At 33.0% G+C, this 21,144-nt stretch overlaps 1 protein-coding gene across 1 annotated transcript; it reads right to left on the reverse strand.

The window, feature by feature from the left end:
• Positions 1–1,612: 1,612 nt before the first annotated feature.
• Cpap3-a1 (cuticular protein analogous to peritrophins 3-A1) lies at positions 1,613–20,834 on the reverse strand. The gene is made up of 5 exons (XM_074185523.1): positions 20,693–20,834; positions 14,647–14,841; positions 14,285–14,488; positions 10,125–10,338; positions 1,613–3,336 (listed from the first exon to the last, which is right to left on the reverse strand). Exons 1-5 carry the CDS (start codon positions 20,736–20,738, stop codon positions 3,276–3,278), a joined length of 720 nt encoding a protein of 239 aa, XP_074041624.1. The 5' UTR covers positions 20,739–20,834; the 3' UTR covers positions 1,613–3,275.
• Between the last annotated feature and the right edge of the window lie 310 nt (positions 20,835–21,144).

The raw sequence follows: 21,144 nt of genomic DNA on the forward strand, positions 1-21,144 counted from the left end.
GCGCTTTTTTGAACTTTAGAAGATGGTAAAGAGTCGTTGTAGAATACCAAATAAAGACGTAGACTTGACTGATGATTTTGCTCCATCAGCAATCACTAGGATTGGGCTATGGCACCCACAAGGAATAAGCACAGCTGAAAGGAATTTGTCCAGTACTCAGGCTTGAATTCCATTATGTACACCTGCCATATTTGCGCCAATTCACCTCGAAAGTTTGTCATGTTCAAACTACACTCTTCAATTTCTTTGATCAGCAAGTCAGCGGGAGCTTCTCCAGTGGTTCCTTCGGCAACTCGATAGGCTATAAAGCTTTCTTCTATTTTAATTTTCCCATCATCATCTTCAGTGACTTATGTCTGGAGTAGAATCAAGGATAACGGAAAAATATCTGGCTTCCTTTATTTTTGTCAAGATGCTTTGCTTTACTAGTATAGTTAGTATCTCATTTTGTATTGACACACTTAAGTTTTCCATTAGTACATTATCAAATTTTCCTAAACGTTGTACTAGTCCAAAAAAGTTCCCATTATTTTTGGTAAAAACTTTGGCAGATGATCCACGAAAACCCATATTGTGCCCTGCTATAAATAAGGTAATTTTTACTAAACGACGCAACACTTCTGCTTCAGTTTCAATTTGTTTCATGATGTGCTGGTTAATTGAGGTGAGCCTTTTTCCTGAGAATAGTACAGCGAACGTGTCACGAGAGGCAGCACTAGTAGTAAACATAAACTATTCACATGTAAAACAGTGCTATTTACGAAATATCAATTTATTATTTAAACATATAAATCTGATATAAAAAATTATTTTGTGCCAGTATAATGCCAACAAAGCATTGCTGTTTTGCGAATTGTACGTCGGATAATCGATATCCGGAAGAAAACGTGTTTTTTTTACCATTTATAAAACCTCATTTTAATGAGGTTAGATGTAAGAAATGGATACATGCTTCGAGGAGAGTGGATTTAACAGTGCAAAAAATAAAAAAATATTTATATGTATGCTCTAAACATGAAATGAATAGTAAATTTTTCATAGTTAATTACCATTGTCTAGAATGAGATATAACCTCAATCGTTTATTAAATTATATTCATTTATTATATTTAATTAAATTTATTTCATTACCATCTATATTTGATTCATATTTCACTCGGAAATAAATCTGAAATTCATTATTATTTTAAATTTCTTTTATTACAGTTTCAATCTACCGCTACTCGTTTACTAGAGTCTGTATACTAACCTGTCTATTAATTCACTTTTTTTCCAGTTACATACTTTTAAATTACGGCATGCAAGCCAACGTTTAAATGTTACAACATTGTTATCCTTTACAGTGCAAATTTTAGTTTTGCTCCAGGAACATCTTCTTCTGTTAAAAACATTCTTTTTTAATTGTACTTTACCATATGTTTATATGAGGATTAGGAAGTGTTTGTCCCTACCGAACTACTAGCGCTGCTAGTGAGTGATTTTTCGTACTTCAGGAAAAATGCTCATTCTTTTTTCTGCTCAAATCATTCAGACATATTTTTGAAATGGTCTGGTGACAACTCATAGGATTTTAAACGGTCTGTCAAATTTTTCTAGTCGTTAAAACCCATTGCTTCACCAAAATTTGACTTTGATGATGGATTAAATACTCTACAACAGAAACAGCATCTGATTTTTCAAAATAAATCAACCATCTCTTTGATATTCTTTCTCCATTTTCCAAGATCCGATATGGAGATTGGTTTGAAAAGTGCCTATTGTCGTTATTTGTAGGTATTCACGGTCTTCTTTAGACTATTCAGCTGGTGAATATGCATAATATGCGCTGGCCACGTTGTGGATCTGAAATAATTACCGGCACCAGCTCCGATTTGAAATTATTTCAATTTCAGTGTCTGTTGAGTGTTATCACTCTTTTATTGTCATTATGGTTAGTTTTGGCACTTTACTTAATGAAGCCTAATTCGCTAACTCACTTTCCTTGTTCAACTTTCTCTTTTGTGCCCCTGACAACGTTTTCGACATAATAATGCTTGACTTTTCAACTAGTCACATAACTTTATCTCTAGGCACCATACCACACTTAACACACACACAGACTGTGTGAACTGTCATTATGACACTATGCGCTTCACAAATCACAACAACGGTGTCTGACGCGTACTGAATGCAGTCAGCGTCTGACTGATGAGTGACGACTCGGTCTGACGCGTACTGAATGAAGCCAGCGACTGACTGCTGAGTCACAGTATACTTTAGAAGTATACTGTGTCTGAGTGATAAGTGACGACTGGCTAAGTTTAGTTTGTGGAGCGGTGGGGGCGCGCCGATGCGGCGCGTGTCGCTGTGAGTGTGGTGTGTCACTGTCATCTGTCAGATTTGGATTCGCAAGCTTGTGTAATGTATTATTGGTTTGGTTAGCAGCGCAGCGCTGCTCGTCAATATACACTCACAGTTGCTGGGACTGAGTAATCTTTTGCATTATCAATTATGCATAGACATACAGAATGTTACGCACTCAAAAATGCATCAATTGTATAATACTGAGACCGACACAGTTGTCTGAGTGCTTATTAATAATAGTAGATAACACCAGCATGAATTTTTTTACCCCCGGCGGCGCCCCCTGGATCGCTTCGGTCGCCACACCCACGCGACGTCCGTGATTATGTCTATAACCGATTCGTCTCAATTTTTCGGACAAACTGGGAACGGGTAGTTGTGAGGTAGGTACGTATGATGTTGTTGTTGGGTTAGTGCCTAATCTGTATATGCTGGTTACTGTTTTAGTCAATTTCATTAAGAGCCCTTTTTTACAAAGTGTCAAATTCGTCAAAAAAATTTATAGTTTCAAAATTAATTTCAGGCCTTGTATAAAATAATGGCATCTTGTAAACGTTGCCTGACCTTCAACTATTTCATCGTTTTTATGAATTGAGGTCAACAATCAGTGAAACACCCGAAAACTACTCAATAATTTCTATTTTTAGCGGACGAAACAATACTTGTGACGTATAGCGAAACACGTGTCGCGGTTTTGTAAACTTTCAAGTGAAAATTTCACAATAAAATGTGTTTTTTCAATACGTTTAAATAGATTATTTGCATCAAGTATCGGTTAGTTCTATCATATTTTTCTCTTTCTAGTTTCGAAAATAATGATTTTAAACTTTTTATAGGTGAAAATTGTTATTTTTACCATTTTTAGTTTATTTTATTTAAAAAATACGGGTAAAACTACAGTTATAATAATACAGACATTTCTGTAATCTACGATTAATTTTTCTTTCCCGTCTTTCCAACTGCTGCTGTGGATTCTTCCTTGTACCAATCTTCACTGAAAAAAAAATCAGAAAATGGTTAGAACATTACAAACTCTCATATGAATTTTTCATAAAATTGTTTGAAAATGGGCAATACGAATGTAAAAAGTAGTTGTTTCAATTGGACTTTTTCTTCCCAAAAATCAATTTCTCAAAAAAAATATACCCCCTCGATTAAAATAAGATTCCTATGGCTGGGATTGAATCAAACGAGTGAATGAATGCCATTACATACTTTCATCTATGGCATAAGTAGATTTCACTCATTCGTGATAAAAAGTCTTGATTTAATGAATGAATTGAGTGCTTCATCTTATATCCATATGTTATCCAAATTAGTGCTGAAGGCAAGTGTCTTATTCCGAAACATCGGATGTCCGCCATCGAGGATGACAGTGTTCCATGTAAATGTAAGTTTACCTCGTTCAAATGTTATATTGTGTAGCAATCCTGCGAATGATATCTGATTCAATTCCATAACTGAAAAAATGTCTTTTGTTTAATTTTATGTTCATTAGAAAGTCGTTGTTTAGAAAGTATTTTTTCTTTCGTGTAATTCTATGTCTATATAGAATTATTTGTTTCGATAGGGCTCTTTCTTCCAGTTTGTGTGTGAAAGTTACTTATTTGCATTAACTACACATCTCTGTATAGAGTTTGTATATGTTTATTTAGGAATCGTCAATAATGCAACCTTTGAACTAGATGTATGCCAGGAGTCAACGAATGTATTAGACAAGTCATGACTTCATTCAGAAATTATGATTTGCCCTATTACAGATGTAAGTTATATCAAAATGAGATTTTGGTAATAGGTAACTGATATGCTGTGTGATTGATGACTTAAATTAAATTTACCAGTGGTATTTAGATAAAAGTATTTTTATTCATTTCATTTAAGTAACTGATATGTGAGACAAGATATTTTGCATAGTCCTCACTTTCCAGTAACTTCCGGTTTCACTGGAAATAACTTCAGTTTGGAATATTCAAATGGAACATGTTTTATTTCTCAACATTTTTGAATTTTTGAAACTATTCTGGATCATAATATTACAATTCTTGAAGTTTTTTCGCTTATTCAATTTTTTTAGGGTTATTTTCAGTATTGCATCCAGGTGGTCATGATAGGATGTAAACTGACTTCTGCATCTTGAATGGTATTAGGAATTTACAATTGCGGAGTTTTGTGACTGGAAAAAAATAAGACATATCGGCAAAATGACATTTTCGTGTTTCAATATTATACAATGTGTAAAAGCCAAATGGAATAAATTCATTATTCAGTACATATTTTAACAAAATCTCGAAACACGTCAAATTTAAATTATAGTTTAACATGCTCCAACGTAAAAATGCTACCCCTACCTTCAAACCCCGTCGAATAACAGGTACAACCCCTAATTTTTTAAATGGGAAGTATAGACTTGTGATATATCGTTTGAAAGTTCTCTTCATTCTTTGTTCAAAAATGTTTATTGCAACAATTAAGATAAAATAAATTAAAATCATGTGGTTACTGAAATTCGATAAAATACACTCAAAACTTATTGCAATATACTCAAAACTCATTTCATGTTGAGGTATTGATAATAAGAAAGTAAGCAAAAACCATAGCAATGTTCATTTTCGATGGTATCCTTTAAAAAACTAAATCATTTCCGTGGCAACGTTAGTTTAAAACGCCTTGTCAATTTGTTTTGTATCTTACAACATTAGTTGTCAGTTTTTTAATTTAGGTTTAGAGTTCGTTAACTTCAAGTCTGACAAATGATTATATTAACGGAAATGCATAAAATAACAATTTTACAAATGATTGGTTACGGAGATAAAACCCGAACACAACAGGAAGTAGCTCATCTATTTCATGAGAAATTTCCTAATTTACCGCCCATATCTCAAGGAACAATAAGCAAAATAGAGAAGCAGTTTCGCGAGGTTGGTCATGTGGGGCAGATAAAAAAAGCAGCTGCCAACGCAATGAGTGATGAACTCAAATTAGATGTGATGCTTGACTTTGAGGAAAACCCACATACATCGAGTAGATAGGCATCCACTACATTCAACGTTAGCCATACATCGATAGTAAACATATTAACATAAAATAAAATGCACCCCTATGAAATGATACCTACTCAGGAGCTCATGGAAGACGATTTTGATAGAAGAACTTATTATTGTGAGCAAAGGATGGACATTTATTTATTTTTATTTATTTATTTTATTTTTGGAATGTCCATTACAGCATTGTACAAGTTAATATTAAATTTGCGGTCTTGAATATATATACCTACAAAACATAATTTTACTACAGAGAAAAGTTATATACATTTATTTTAAATTGTGATCTTATAAAATATAAAAATAAAAATAATGAAAATAAAATATATATACATAAATATAGATAAACACATAAATACACACATACATATAAAATATTCATTCACTGCATCATTATAATCTTAAGAGATTAAGGAGATCTCTCATTCAAACAGTGTAGGCCAAGTGTATGTCTTTATCTTTTATATTTTTTAGTTCTCGTTTGAAAGTAGGATAGGGTATGCCGAAGTAGTTCAAATCTACTTTATTTGCATTCCTTACCATTGTTGATAAAGGGTTACGGTAATGGTATTTATTATGAAAGGTGTCATTTGACCTAGTACCAGAGGTATTAATTTTAAAATCAATATGAGACAAGAGATCTGGTGAATAAACTTCACCAGCCAGCAACTTGAACAAAAATCATGAGCCAATTTCAATTCTTCTGTTCACCAGAGTAGTTATATTCAAAGATGAACATAGGGCTGGATAATCATATTCATAATTGTATACATGGATTCCTAATTTGTATGCAGAAGATTTTAAAAATTTGTGTTGAATCGTTTCCAGCATATTAATATAAGTTTGATAGTGAGGGTTCCATACCACCGACGCATATTCCAAGATTGAACGGACAAATGCACAGTAGAGAACTTTGAAGGCGTTGACTGAAAGGTCTCTGGATACTCTCTTGATATAACTTAGCATCTTACGTGCTTTCAGGGAGATCATTATAATGTGTTGAGAAAACGATAGTTCATCATCCAATAAAACCCCCAAGTCTTTTATTTGAGATACCCGTTCTAGGTCTAATGAATTAAGAGAGTATGAAAAGTCTACGGAAGTATGATTTCTATTATAATTTATAAAGAAGCATTTATTGAGGTTCAGATTCCTTCCATTGGAATTGCACCAATGTACAAGGTTATTGATATCACTCTGAAGTTGATGACAATTAATTTCATTTTCAATATTTTTGAATCGTCAGCAAATAGTAGAATTTGAGAATACTCAATACTTAGGGCAATGTCATTGACAAATAGGTTGAAAAGTAGGGGGCCACAGTGGCTTCCCTGAGGAATCCCAGAATGAGCTTCAATACTATCTTAAGTGTAATTGCCAATTTTAACCCATTGATACCTACCCGTTAAGAAGCTATAGAGCCAGTTCAGTAGATTGCCAGTGATGCCATATGCCATATGTTGGATAACAATAATATTCAATTAGAAGACGTTATGTTTTCTAATGAGTGTAATTTGTCTCTTAGCGGTCATGCTAATCGGCAAAATTGCCGCTACTGATCAACTGAAAACCCTCACTGGATGAGAGAAGAGGCTAATGTTTGGGTAGGGATTTTAAAAAATCATATCATTGGTCCCTTTTTCATTGAGGGCAACTTGAATGGTGATAATTATTTGGCACTACTTCAAAATGATGTCATTCCAAGTTTAGCAAATTTATATCCTGATCCAGGAAACCCTCAAGTTCCAGTGAATACGATATGGTTTCAGCAGGATGGAGCACCACTACATTACCAAGTTAATGTCCGGCAATACCTCGATACAACATTTCCCAATAGGCCTTTTCATCATAAGACAAGCGCAAGCGTAGCTGTCATATTGAAATGGCGGTAATTCAAAACATTCGTACTGTTTTAATCAACAATGGCTGGGCTAACGATTATGGACATTATGGTAGGGGTGACATTTGTACGTTGAAGAATGTCAAATTATTATCTACATTTACCGTGTTTCGGGAGTTCTTTCAAATATGTACAGTAACCGAAATAATGAATTTATTCCATTTGGCTTTTACACACTGTATACTCCAAATAATGACTGACAATAGTTTACTACAATACACTTGTGAAAACCGCTCCCCAGGCAATTTTTGAGATTAGCGCGCACAAAAGCATAGACAATAATTGTTTTTGGTTGTATTGCAGACAGTGATCAGTTACTTTTTCATTTTATGTATTGATTTTCAACAATCTATTGACACAACAACAAAAGACCTGGATCAAAAGAGTTTCAACTTGTTTGGATTTGATTGTTGAAATCAACCATATTCAGTTACTTTACTGATTTGAGTAGCTTTTTGGTGGTAACAATACTTCAAATCAAATATATTAAAAATTACTCATTTCTACAATAAAACTTTGATATGATTTCTACCGCCAAACATGAGACCTGATATTGAAAATAATCATCAGTTGTTACCACTTCCTCTTGACGCCAAAACGGAGGGTGAACTGGTGAAAGCATTTCACAGTTTTGGAGACCAAAATACTTGGAGAATATAACAGATTCGAACCTTTCATTGTCTGAAGTGGAAGTCGAAATCTATGGCAGAAAAAATGAAATAAAATTGAATTGAATGTCGAATTGAATGTAAAAAAAAAACAAATTGTGATGTGAAATAAATTCACAAACATAAACATTGCGAGTTCAACCTGTTGAATGATCAAATCGATTTAGTTTACTCACCGGTTTTCAAATTAGCATATCCGCATTGTAACTAGTAAACAAAATTTAGGTACTCAATCAATCCAAGTACCTCTATTATTACCTACAGGGGTGCTATATAAGGGCTAATTGATGATGGAAATTATATACAAACAATAAAAAAGTGAAACGAAAATACAGTAAAACTAAATATTCAAGATGAATTATAAAATTAAAATGAGGAAGAGGCTCAACCCAAAGCGTTCGATTGTTAGTATCCACAACCGTCTCCGGATGATCACTGGATTATTCCTGATTGTCGAAACTATTTACATGTCACTTGGGCGCTTTCATCTCTCTTCTCTCTTTCCACTCGCTTTTCAGTTCAGTGCAACGTAGATTGTATAAATGTTGCGTATCTACACACTAGCCTGGCGATGTTGGTCAACATGTATGCAGCTTCTTTGATCTTCCTCCCAAACCAGTGTTCCTTTCTGTAGATGGTCCCAGCTTTGGACCACTTGATGTTATGTTGATGAGTCCCAACATGCTCTATCTTTCTTGCGGGACTTTAGACTAAGTCTGTTCCACTAGCCAAACCATTTTCCTTCGTGTTATAGAGCCTGAATATACGATCAATTAGGGTCTTGACGATTTCTGTCTGGGTAGATTGGCGATGGTTCGCTTCGTGATTCAGATATTATCCCATATGAGTGGGTTTAAGGTATATATACTCGAACCAATAGTAGAGACCGGTTCCAGTATGGTCGGCCGACTTCCGAACACGTAACAGTAATAGCCAGAGGATGACAAATGAGACTGTGTCGAAACGTCGCTAGATTGAAGATATTAGCATATAATACGGGTCAAAAACCCGAAAACCAGTTCAGCACATTCCTATCCGTGAGAACTTTAGATTTAACATTTCAAACCTTTACGGGAAGAAGAGGTTAATTCAAGAAGAAGAAGAACTCAGGTGAAATTCAACATCATTTATATATCAGGTAGTAGAGCGGGTAAGGACAGTCAAACACGTAAACATCATTTTACCAGTATAGTAGGGATCGGTTCGAGTATGGTTAGCCGACTTCCGAACACGTAACAGTAATAGCCAGGGGATTAGACTTTGTCGAAACGTCGCTAGATTGAAGATATTAGCACATAACACGGGTCAAAAACCCGAAAATCAGTTCAGCATATTCCTGTACGTGAGAACTTTAGATTTAACATTTCAAACCTTCACGGGGAAAAAAGGTTAATTCAAGAAGAAAGAGAACTCAAATAAAAGTCAACATCATTTATATATTAGGTAGTAGAGCGGGTAAGGACAGTCTACTATCGAACACGTTAACATCATTTTACCAGTATAGTAGGGATCGGTTCGAGTATGGTCGGCCGATTTCCGAACACGTAACATCACTTTACCTATATAGTAGATAGCGGACCGAGTAAGGTCGGTCGACTTCCAAACACTTAACAGAAATCACCGGTAGATGACAGATGAGACTTTGTCGAAACGTTGTGAGATCAATCCTATTGAGGATAATAGCAAAAAACACGGATCAAAACCCGGACACATATACATTTATGAAAAAATCTATGAGATATTCGAAAAGGGTATTATACAAATTTTGGATGATATCAATTTTTTCGTAAAGGTTTGCAACATTATAATATATTGCCATTGGACCGTAAAAGAGTTGCGAAAATTCAGAAAAATGTCTAGAGTTTTTATTGGACCAAACACACTCGTTAATATTTTAGAGTGTAGATCTACAATTTTTGAGAAAAATAACATTGATTTTTGTGAAATTCGGTATTTCTATCAAAATATTCATATTGAAAGTAATGTATACTTATGAAAATATTAAAATTATATATTTTGTGTTGTAATGAATTGTTCAAAACTATTTGAAATTTGTATTAAGTAGCTTTGAAGCTAAAGAATATCATTATATCACATGGGTGGTGAACCAGATAAATGTTTACGTTTTGATTGTTTGATATTATACATGATAATTATTGATATGGGTACTCACCAGCCGGGGACGTTTTCGGGAGCATCACATCTTTGACTTTCTTCGTTGTAAACTTCGCCAACTTGACATCCCAAATCCCTAGGTTCAACGCCATTCAGGCAAACATAAAATCTTTGGCAATCGGTTGGATGTGCAAATTTGGGATGAATAACCAGATTTCCATTAGCATCTTTTTGTCCTTCAGACGGGCACTTGAAACCATCTTTCAAGGTATCTGAAAGAAGAAATACATTGAAGGATATGACACCGATACTAATTTCAATATAACATGACCATTTTTTTACTTTCATTCAATTGAATGAATTATTGTTTTAAAAACCGTTATCATAGAGTGATGGACTCAGAACAACATACTTGATTTCAATCTTCAACCTCACTTCTCAGTTCATGAAGAAGAGTCAATAAAGTGACAAAAAGATAAATTGTCCCCGAGTATAATACTTGAACCAACTATAAGTAGGGTGCTGATGATAGTTCTGAACCTCCCCCCACCACTGTCCCCTCCCAGTGCCACCACACTGGCTTTGACATTGAAACCCATTTTCTACTCTCCGCTTATGACTTGGCTTCGAGTTGCGTGTGACGTTACATGACCTTGACTCACGTCATTATCATGAAACCGCATTTTGATTCTTCACCTACGAATCAACTTCAAAAGCCGCAAAGATTTGATCATCTTGGGTCGCTTGGGGATCTTGGAAAATCTATCCGATTCTGGACCTCCCCCTACCATTAGTAACGTCGCATGGCATATGGCCCTGAATGTGTGTGTGTAGTTTCAGCCTGATCTGGTAACTTAAATCTCATGTCATCAAACGCTCACCGGCCGCTACTATTAACTCTAACACCGCAGTGAGCAGATGTCTGAATAATTTCAACTGGAAAAAACATTTCGAGCATACTTGTTAAAATATCGAAACAGACTTTTATGCTATGCTAGAACTCAAAGTAACTCTAGATAAAAAGTCCCAAATTGGCATATATTATGCCTGGATCAAATCTATCTTATCGTACAATTATAAGTAGTAGCGACATCAATCGAATTTTTGTTTTACAAAAACGAGTAATACGTTTGATTTTTGACTCAAAAAAGTGGAATGAATCCTGCAAGCCAACTTTTATAAATTGTCATGTACAATTGTCTAATATACGTAAAGAAGAATGAAAAAATAATATCGAAACGACTTCGCACTGGTACAGTTATCCCATAAATATGTTAAGGCTCAATCAACATAAAACAAGTTTATATGAAAAAACTCTTATATATGCTGGATCAAAGTTTTTCAATTGCCTACCTTTTTGTGTCAAAACACAGACAAACTTCAACAAATTTACTAAAATCATTTCTAGTAGTAGACGACCAAAACCATGTATCATAGTAATACGACCGAAACTGTATAAAATCGTTAGATTATATGATTCTGAACCCGACTAGGTGTGGAATAACAGTCAAAAGTGTAGCAATTGCGTGCGAGGCTATTTCTGCTGTGTTCAAAAAAAAGGTAGTCGGTATCATAGCAATACGTCTGATATTGGAAATGTACATAGATTTTATAATTTTATGACGAATGAGTTGGTTTTCAGACATTTTGCTCGTAGTATATAGCTGAAGCGAATTTTCTAAAATGTCAAAACATTTTGCTGACCTACTATAGCAATCCAGATAAATTTTTTTCAACCGTTCATATATTTACCAGGATTACAAAAAACTGTTTTCAGAAATTTTAGATGTCGCATATGTACTCCCAAAAGAGAAAATTGGTCAGAACAAGACATGGCATACATAATTGCTGACAAAATCATTCACATCAATCACGACATGTGTTATGGATATTCGGTTAAAGATGGTTCTGTCATTCAAATAAACAATGGAGATTTAATATTACTGAAGATATTAATATTACTGAACACCTTGACAGGTGTTTCGATCACCAAGTGACCATCTTCAAGAGGAAGATCAAACTGGAAAACTTGCGAAGCTAACCCTATTTATGCTATACAGGTATACCATACAGGTATACCACACCTTTGGTGTCTTAAATTAATTTTACAATTTGCCTTATTTATTAATTTTACAATATGTCCTTATGTAATGTTTAGATGTTATAGCTATATATAAAACAATTTTCAAGCTATATAAAACCCGATTTCACAATATTGCCTATCTAAATTCATTTCTACAATGTGTCCTTATGTAATAGTCAGTAAATCTAATAATATTATTTTAACAAGCTATATAGTATGCTATTTGGTATTGGTCCGTCATCGTTATTCATAATATTATTATGTTTACTTATTTCTACACTCTCATAGGCATCTAGTTGCTTGTTGTTGTTAACTTGTCTAACTAATCTTAATGAACTGAAGTCAATGGAATGGATTTGTTGCAAAATATGATGGGCGACTGCTGATTTTTCAGGTCTTCCATATTTTAAGTGTGCCATAAGTGTTCCTTATATCTTACTTTAATAGATCTTTTTGTCTGTCCATAATATTTTGCATCGCAGTCCTTACATTCAATTTCGTAAATTCCAGACTTTTCCGAATTCTCGACTTTGTCTTTTGGACTTCCCAAAAGGCTCTGTAGTGTATGCTTTGTTTTAAAAACTACCTTCATACCTATTTCCTTAAAAAAATATTATGGAGAGACAAAAAGATCTATTAAAGTAAGATATAAGGAACACATAGCACACTTAAAATATGGAAGACCTGAAAAATCAGCGGTCGCCCATCATATTTTGCAACAAAACCATTCCATAGACTTCAGTTCGTGAAGATTAGTTAGACAAGTTAACAACAACAGGCAACTAGATGCCTATGAGAGTGTAGAAATAAGTAAACATAATAATATTATGAATAACGATGACGGACCAATACCAAATAGCATACTATATAGCTTGTTAAAATAATATTATTAGATTTACTGACTATTACATAAGGACACATTGTAGAAATAAATTTAGATAGGCAATATTGTGAAATCGGGTTTTATCTAGCTTGAAAATTGTTTTATATATAGCTATAACATCTAAACATTACATAAGGACACATTGTAAAATCAATTCAAGACAAATAGATAGGGCAATATTGTGAAATTAATTTTATATAGGTAGCTCATAATATTTTAATTATTAGATAAGGACACATTGTAAAATTAATTTAAGAGTAGTAGATTAGGCAGTGTGCGAAATCAATTTTATATAGCTTATAATATTTCAATTATAAGATTCACCTTACTATTACATAAAGACACATTGTAAAATTTATTGAAGACTATTAGATAAGGCATAAAATATTATTTTAACAAGTTATATAGTATGATATTAGGTATTGGTCCACCATCATTAGTCATAATATTATTATGTCCATTAATATTCATAATAATATGTTCATTTTAATATTCATAATAATATTATGAGTAACGATGGTGGACCAATATCTAATACTATACTATAAATCTTGTTGAAATAATATTTTTATTAGATTTACCTGACTATTATATAAGGGCACATTGTAAAATCAATTAAAGACCAATAGATAGGGCAATATTGTGAAATATTTTAATTATTAGATTTACCTAACTATTATATTAGGACACATTGTAAAATTAATTTAATACAAGAAGATAAGGAAAATTGTAAAATTAATTTGAGATACTCAAGACGCAGGTACCTAGAACAGGTATCTATGGTATAAATTAGGATAGCTTCGTGAGTATGATTAGTTTGATCTTCCTCTTGAAGATGATCACTTGGTGATCGAAACACGTGTCGAAGTGTTAAAACTAACGGTTTGGTGTTGGGAAAAAACTCCAATCATATTCAGATGAAAAGCAGCCTATTTTCAGAATAGATACTGATGAACTGCTAGCAAGTTAGACGAGGAATGACATTTTATACAAGTTTACATTTTTTTCCAATCAGAAATTATGTACCAGACTCACGCTGTATCACTATGAAGATTGAAGCAGAAAATTCATTTAAAATTTGTTCTTTCAATTTATTACTTTCAATTTTGATTGTAAGATGTGTCTTGTGAAGATCTCTAGAATGATGTAAGTGAAAGTATAAGGAATCAATTCAGTCTCAGTATAAATGTTGATATTCGACAGACGAGAAGGTGAATAATCTGTACAGCTCTACCTATTTTTCCCTACTCACTTGACAGAGCGTTACATCCTTGTCTTCCTGCTGAATCAGGCCATACACATGTTCCAGAATACTCATCGAAGTGTAATCCTGCAGTGCAGGTTATTTCAATATGTTCTCCTTGAATACAGTTGTAAAATTTATTACAAACAGCGGGATCTTCATGAGGAAAAAAACCGTTTAATCTTGGACAAACGCCTTTTGGCTGAGGTTCCTCTGAAATTAGAAAATCAATTTTTCAGTTTCATATTTCACTACTTCGGTAATAATTCTTTACCTAGAATTTTACACAAAAATATTGTAGTAACAACTATAAAATAAGAAGTAGAACCTAATAACGTTTGAATCTAGGAATATAAATTATCCATACTTACGGAGCTCAGTACGATCTTCACAATCTACGTTGAAGGCTTGATCACACTTGTTTCTTTTTCGTATGAGAGGATCAAAAACTAAACCATCTGGACAGAGTTTACTAGTAGGAATACCATCCACACATTCGTAATATTTGTCACATTGCCGGGGATCCTCATATTGTCCATCTTTGGCGGGACACTTGAATTGAGACTCTTTAAAAAACACATTTTTCTATTAGGTACTTTTGAAAAAATCTTCAATTATGAAGATGAACAAATTCATAACTTTACTTTATGTTTCAATTATTTTCAATGACATTGATAATTTCTCATATCAGAATATATTCTTAGTCGTCAAAAATTATTGAAATGACATTTTGTTTGGAAGTAGGTATAAAGTTTGTGAAGTATATATATGAAGTGAAGTGTAAATTAATGTTCCCCACCAGCAATTTGTAATGTGAAGTGTAAATTAGTGTTATTGTGACAAAAAAATATTTTTCTTAAGAGTTCGTCATTTGATAACAAAATGAAAGTTTTGAGAAACTTGAATAGCTTTATGTCACACTGTTTTGAAAGTTGCGTAGTTGTTAGAATGTTGGACCTCAGTGCCATTGGACCTGAATTCAAGTCCAACCTACGGTGAATACTTTTTAATTTTTTTCAAGCACAGAATTTCAAACTAATTGAAATTGAATAAAATTAGAGAAATGTAGTAAGAACTCACCTGTTGAGGTGAGATATATGATGGTATCATGAGGAACTGTTTACCTATGAGATTGAGTAGGTACATCTGATTTACGTCCCTATCAGTCTAGTTTGTAAGTGTCATTTCACAAAATTTGAGTTCAGTTTCATAGAAAATAATGACTGAGGTGTCATTCAATATTAATTTCATCCAGAGTAATTGACAATTCGAGCCAATTTGCGCAAACAAATAGTTTGAAAGTTATGAACAATTAAGTTAAAGAACGAAAGAGGTCGATAAGTAGAATTTGGAATCTCTGGCGTGAAATAAATCTATTGGAAACATTTTTACCTCAACAGAACAAAAATGCTGAATCTCGACGCGCTTATCAAGTTAGCATTATCAGTAGATGACTAAAACTGTCAAACTCTTATCGAGATACACCATTATTGTTTCGGTGAGGGAAGAGTGTTCTTTTTTACGAGTATCTCAAAAACTATCGGAACAAAGATTTTCAAAGAGCATGAACTTCACTATAAAACGTCCTGCCTTTCTGAAATATAGCACCGGTATTTACAGTTTTAATAAAGTGATAAAAATAGGGGTACAAACGAGTGGTTCAGTTGGTGAAAGCGACGCCCAAACCATGTATCACTTTGTGAATTTAATGAAATGAAAAAAATTGAAAAAAATTCCTGTGGATATTTTCATCTATTTTCTAACAATCGAATGAAGTAGAGTGTGGTACCTAGAACACTTTTCTCACACCAGAACAAAACAATGTTTTTCGACGCGCGTTAGCTTCATCAGGAGATAAAAAAGACTTTTTTTATCTCATGATGATACTTAATTGGTAAAGAAACGCACATTTGAAGAAGTGTTTTGTTCTGGTGTGGCCAAAGTATTTTCTATGAGTTCATGTTACACAAGAGGTTTCAATTTTACCTATAAAAGCGTGAACATTTGTGAACAGAATATGATTAAGAAAAAATTTTTGCTATTGATTTTTTTTTGACAAAAAATAAATAATCATTCAGTCATATAATGCAATGTAAACATTTTTCAAGGAACGATTTTTTCTAGGATTTGTATTATTAATCAGAATCAAAAAACATCTCGCGAACAATGCATCTGCTTATGAGACGCATGTAATGCTTTAGATTTTTAGATAATAAAAATGAAAAATTTAAAAAAGTCTTTTATCGACCTTTTTTTGGGTAATGGTTACCTTCCACAATCTGAAAAAATATAAAAATTATAATGGAGAACTTTATACAAGTGTAGAAGGGCAAACTTTTTAGTTTACCCCGATAAGTTACTGCGTAAAAATCAAAGTATTTTTCACAAAGAAAAATCTTCTATTTATCAGTAACTTGTCGTATTTTACAATTTTGCCTATCAAAAAAATATTAAGAAATTATACTTATCTTTTACGTTTCGGAGGCCAAAATCTGCCTCCGTCTTCAGAAATGGATAAAAATTCGAATAAATATGCAGTTATTCCTTTTTTAAGAGCTTATTTCTTTACTTCTTCGACAGATGTCAAAGAAGTTTTGAAATATGAAATTATGTCAATGTTGTTGATTGACAACTGAAATATTCGATGTAATACAAGGTACTCTCCGATATCAGTTTATTGCCATTTCGCCACTATCCAAAGTTTTCTTCAAGATGGGTAGCCAAGTACGATCTATTTCTAAGGAGCTATTCGAGATACAATTCTCTCCAGACATGAGAATATACGCTGATTCTTTTAGCTTACGTCTCTTAGAATGAGGCTCATTGGTAATCTTTCTTGTCCTATTCCATTCCACCCGATGTTCACCGTCTGATTTTAGACAAGAAAGGAATAGGACAAGAAAGATTACCAATGAGCCTCATTCTAAGAGACGTAAGCTAAAAGAATCAGCGTATATTCTCATGTCTGGAGAGAATTGTATCTCGAATAGCTCCTTAGAAATAGATCGTACTTGGCTACCCATCTTGAAGAAAACTTTGGATAGTGGCGAAATGGCAATAAACTGATATCGGAGAGTACCTTGTATTACATCGAATATTTCAGTTGTCAATCAACAACATTGACATAATTTCATATTTCAAAACTTCTTTGACATCTGTCGAAGAAGTAAAGAAATAAGCTCTTAAAAAAGGAATAACTGCATATTTATTCGAATTTTTATCCATTTCTGAAGACGGAGGCAGATTTTGGCCTCCGAAACGTAAAAGATAAGTATAATTTCTTAATATTTTTTTGATAGGCAAAATTGTAAAATACGACAAGTTACTGATAAATAGAAGATTTTTCTTTGTGAAAAATACTTTGATTTTTACGCAGTAACTTATCGGGGTAAACTAAAAAGTTTGCCCTTCTACACTTGTATAAAGTTCTCCATTATAATTTTTATATTTTTTCAGATTGTGGAAGGTAACCATTACCCAAAAAAAGGTCGATAAAAAACTGATTTTTTCCTCCACAAAAAATGACTTTCGTTGAATATTAAAAAAGTCATTTCATGTAGGTTCTTTATTAATGAACCAAAAAAATTATTTTCACGTTTTTAATGCTTTCACATCTGTGATTGTTCATAAAAGATTGAACAATGATTTTTTCGAATTATTTCAGCAACGATCTTTTCTAAGCCTACAAAGAGTAATTCAGAAAAAAAAATCAGTCTTCAATTTTAAGAATTATCAGAATATATCCTTACGAAGGATTGTGTTCAAAGTTTTTCGAAGTGAAAAACGAATCTCCCTTTTCAATAAATTACATATCTTGATTGCTTCGAAGTATTTACCTCTCCAGTAACTTCACCTTATGAAATGTGTACAAAGTAATTATGTATTAAAAAATGGGTATGAAACGATAATCTTTGAAATTGTGTTGTAGGTTCTATCAACAAGTCTCCCTGGTGTAATTGGAATAATAGATTACAACTCATATGGCTAGTACCTCGTGCAAAGTAAGGGATGTACCAAAAAAATTTAAGTGAATCATGAATGGCATTTTTCATAGAAATAAAGAGCATTAAGAACATCTCCATATGAACAGAAAATATCATTTACTCAATGTTCAGTATTCATAATTTTTTCTACAATCGATAATTCCACTAATGGAATTGGCTAATACTTGATGAAAATCCATAATATATTTAAGTAACACTTCATTGTGAGATTTTCATCAAACAGTTTACAAAACTATAGAATAACGTGTACGATAATACAGTATGAACACACCCTCAGGCGACTGCCACTCCACTCCAAAAAGATTTATTTCAAAAATTCATCCCTACTTTATTGTGCTTTGTCGGTCAAAGCTCAAAGCTTTATCGTTCGGTTTTTTGAAAGGATTGGAACAATTGGCTTTCGAAATTCATAACGCAAAACTCATTGTCGGGTCGTCAGGGCTGTTCTATAGACAAAACATTTATTTCAAAAATTCTCCCCACCTTTTTTTGAGCTTTGTCATTTGTTTTTTACCACTTCAGTTGGAATAATTATTTTTTTTATTATTCTCCAGCAAAAAAGTCACTGTTTCACCAAATTGATTGCAGCAAGGAGCTTTGGGTTATCCATAACGCCAAAGTCATTGTTTGGTCGTTGGGGGGATGCTATAGACATTTATTTAAACCTTTAGCCAAAGTTAGGTGGAATTGTTTGAATAAATGTCTAATTCGGTTTCTTTTTTACCAAAATGATTGAAATGATGAAGTTTCTGTTATCCATAACTCGCTCATTGCCGTCATCAGGGGTGTGCTATAGGCATTTATTTAAAAAATTATCTTCAAGTGTATTTATTAAGCTTGTTCGTTCGGTTTTTGTTTTTTTGATATCTATTGAAATTTCGAATTTCATATTACTAATAACGCAAAAGTCTTCGGATCGTCAGGGAGTGCTATAGACATCATTATAAAAATTCTCCTCAACTTTAATAAGCTCTGTTGTTCGGTTTCTGTTGAACCAAATCAATTGGAAAACTGAAATTTTTGACTAAAACAACGCAAGAGTTATTGATCAGGAGTTATTCATTATCCATTAGAAAAAATGTCATTGTCGGGTCGTCAGAGAGATGCAGGTATTCATTTAAACAAAGCTTCCTAAGTTTATTAAATTTTGTCCAATCAAACTTTGTCGTTCGGTTTTTGTTCAATCAAATCAATTGAAAAAATGAGTGTTTTAATATTGATAACGCAAAAGTTATTATCGGGTCATCAGGGGGGTGCTACAGGCATTTACTCAAAGAAATTCTCCTCAACATTGTCCTAATATACTTTGTCGTTTGGTTTTTGTTTTACCAAACGATTGGGATAGGTGGATTTTGGATATCAATAACGTAAAAGTCACTGTCGTATTGTTGGGAGGATGCTATAGGCATTTATTTGAAAAATTCTACTCGACTTAATTGAAATCTGTCGTTCGGCTTTTCTTTAACCACTTTGATAAGAATTATGAATTTACAGGTTATGAGAGTGTGTTATAGGGATTCATCTCAAAAATTCTCGATTAGGTTAGGTTAGGTTAGGTCCAAAGTGAGTGGGTCTATTCGACCCTCCACCGCAACCCGCAAGGGTTTATTGTGACTCACATACATTCACACTCAACCAGTGGTCTTTCAGGTCAGATGGTGCGGCTCTGCCGAACTCTAAAACATCCCGATTAACCTATGAAGTAGAACTGCACAAATAATTAGGAAGTGGCAAAAACCAAAATTCTGTTCAGTCAATGAAATAGTTCTAATGTCATATTCAATAAGGACACTAAATAGTCGTACTATAGATGTAAACTGCCTTGCCAATTATATTAAAGTGCAAGCGCACAAAATGAAAGAGAAGTTAGCGTCTGTGATATCGGTCACATTTTCTTAATACACTTTTTTCATATGTCTGCATACCGTAAATATATAATCTTTTCGTTCTGGAATTTATTGAATTCCAACCAATATTGAGTAAATTTCTAATTATTTGGCCGAATGAAAATTTTTTATGCCTTCAGTAGATATGTAAAGCCGATTATTTTTTAAATGATGCATAATTTTAATATATCACTTGTTATGCAACAAGAAATCATAAGTGAAAGCATAGATGATTGTTTCGAGATAAATACATTACTAACAATAGTATTTCAATTTAGTAAACTTTCATCTATTTATAAATTCACGAAAGTGGCAATAATTTCCATTGGAAAATCTGATAGGTACCTAAGTATTACTTGATTTTCTGATATCAGTACGTATTTTAGTGGACACTGAAATTTAAAATTAGGTTCAGTTTATTATCTAGTATCTAGTATGTTAACTCAAAAACATATGGACCAGCTCCGTAGATACGATAAAAAAATAAGTTGTCTGAAAAAAATTATATTGTTTTTTTAGACACTCACCTACAAAGGTAAAAACCAGACAAATTGTCACAAAAAATATCAACATTTTATTTTAAAGATATCAACGTGTAGTAGTAAGGTGTGAGACAATGATCACTTCACGATCGAGACTGAAAGTTATCTCTGCTTGTCCTCAATTAATAATATAGAAAGTGTAGGTCAGCCGGATTGTGAATAAATTACAGAACACTAGTATAATTCAAATGTCTGTCTGATGAAAAAAATACTTTCCTTTTTTATCAGTGATATAATCCTGAAACATTTTTATTGAATAACTTTTCGTTTATTCAAATCGAAGATGAATTATTTTAAAACTCATGGCGACCAATGTTCACTAAGATTGTAAATAGAAACGAGGATTAGTACCTACTATAGAACTTAAATGCCCATTATACTATTTATACTATATATATACTATTTATAGTATATTTATACTATATAGGTACACATTT

The sequence above is a fragment of the Leptinotarsa decemlineata genome, unplaced genomic scaffold (assembly GCF_025532065.1).
Source record: "Leptinotarsa decemlineata unplaced genomic scaffold, Ldec_3_MD MMD2_P_RNA_scaffold_2, whole genome shotgun sequence".
Taxonomy (NCBI): domain Eukaryota; kingdom Metazoa; phylum Arthropoda; class Insecta; order Coleoptera; family Chrysomelidae; genus Leptinotarsa; species Leptinotarsa decemlineata.

Excerpts from the sequence above, each read along its gene's own strand:
- Cpap3-a1 (XM_074185523.1), bottom strand. The coding sequence starts at position 20,738 with ATGTTGATATTTTTTGTGACAATTTGTCTGGTTTTTACCTTTGTAG. Across the intron at positions 14,842-20,692 it reads TCTGGTTTTTACCTTTGTAG|AGTCTCAATTCAAGTGTCCC; the intron begins GTGAGTGTCTAA and ends TGTTTTTTAAAG. Across the intron at positions 14,489-14,646 it reads TGAAGATCGTACTGAGCTCC|AGGAACCTCAGCCAAAAGGC; the intron begins GTAAGTATGGAT and ends TTCTAATTTCAG.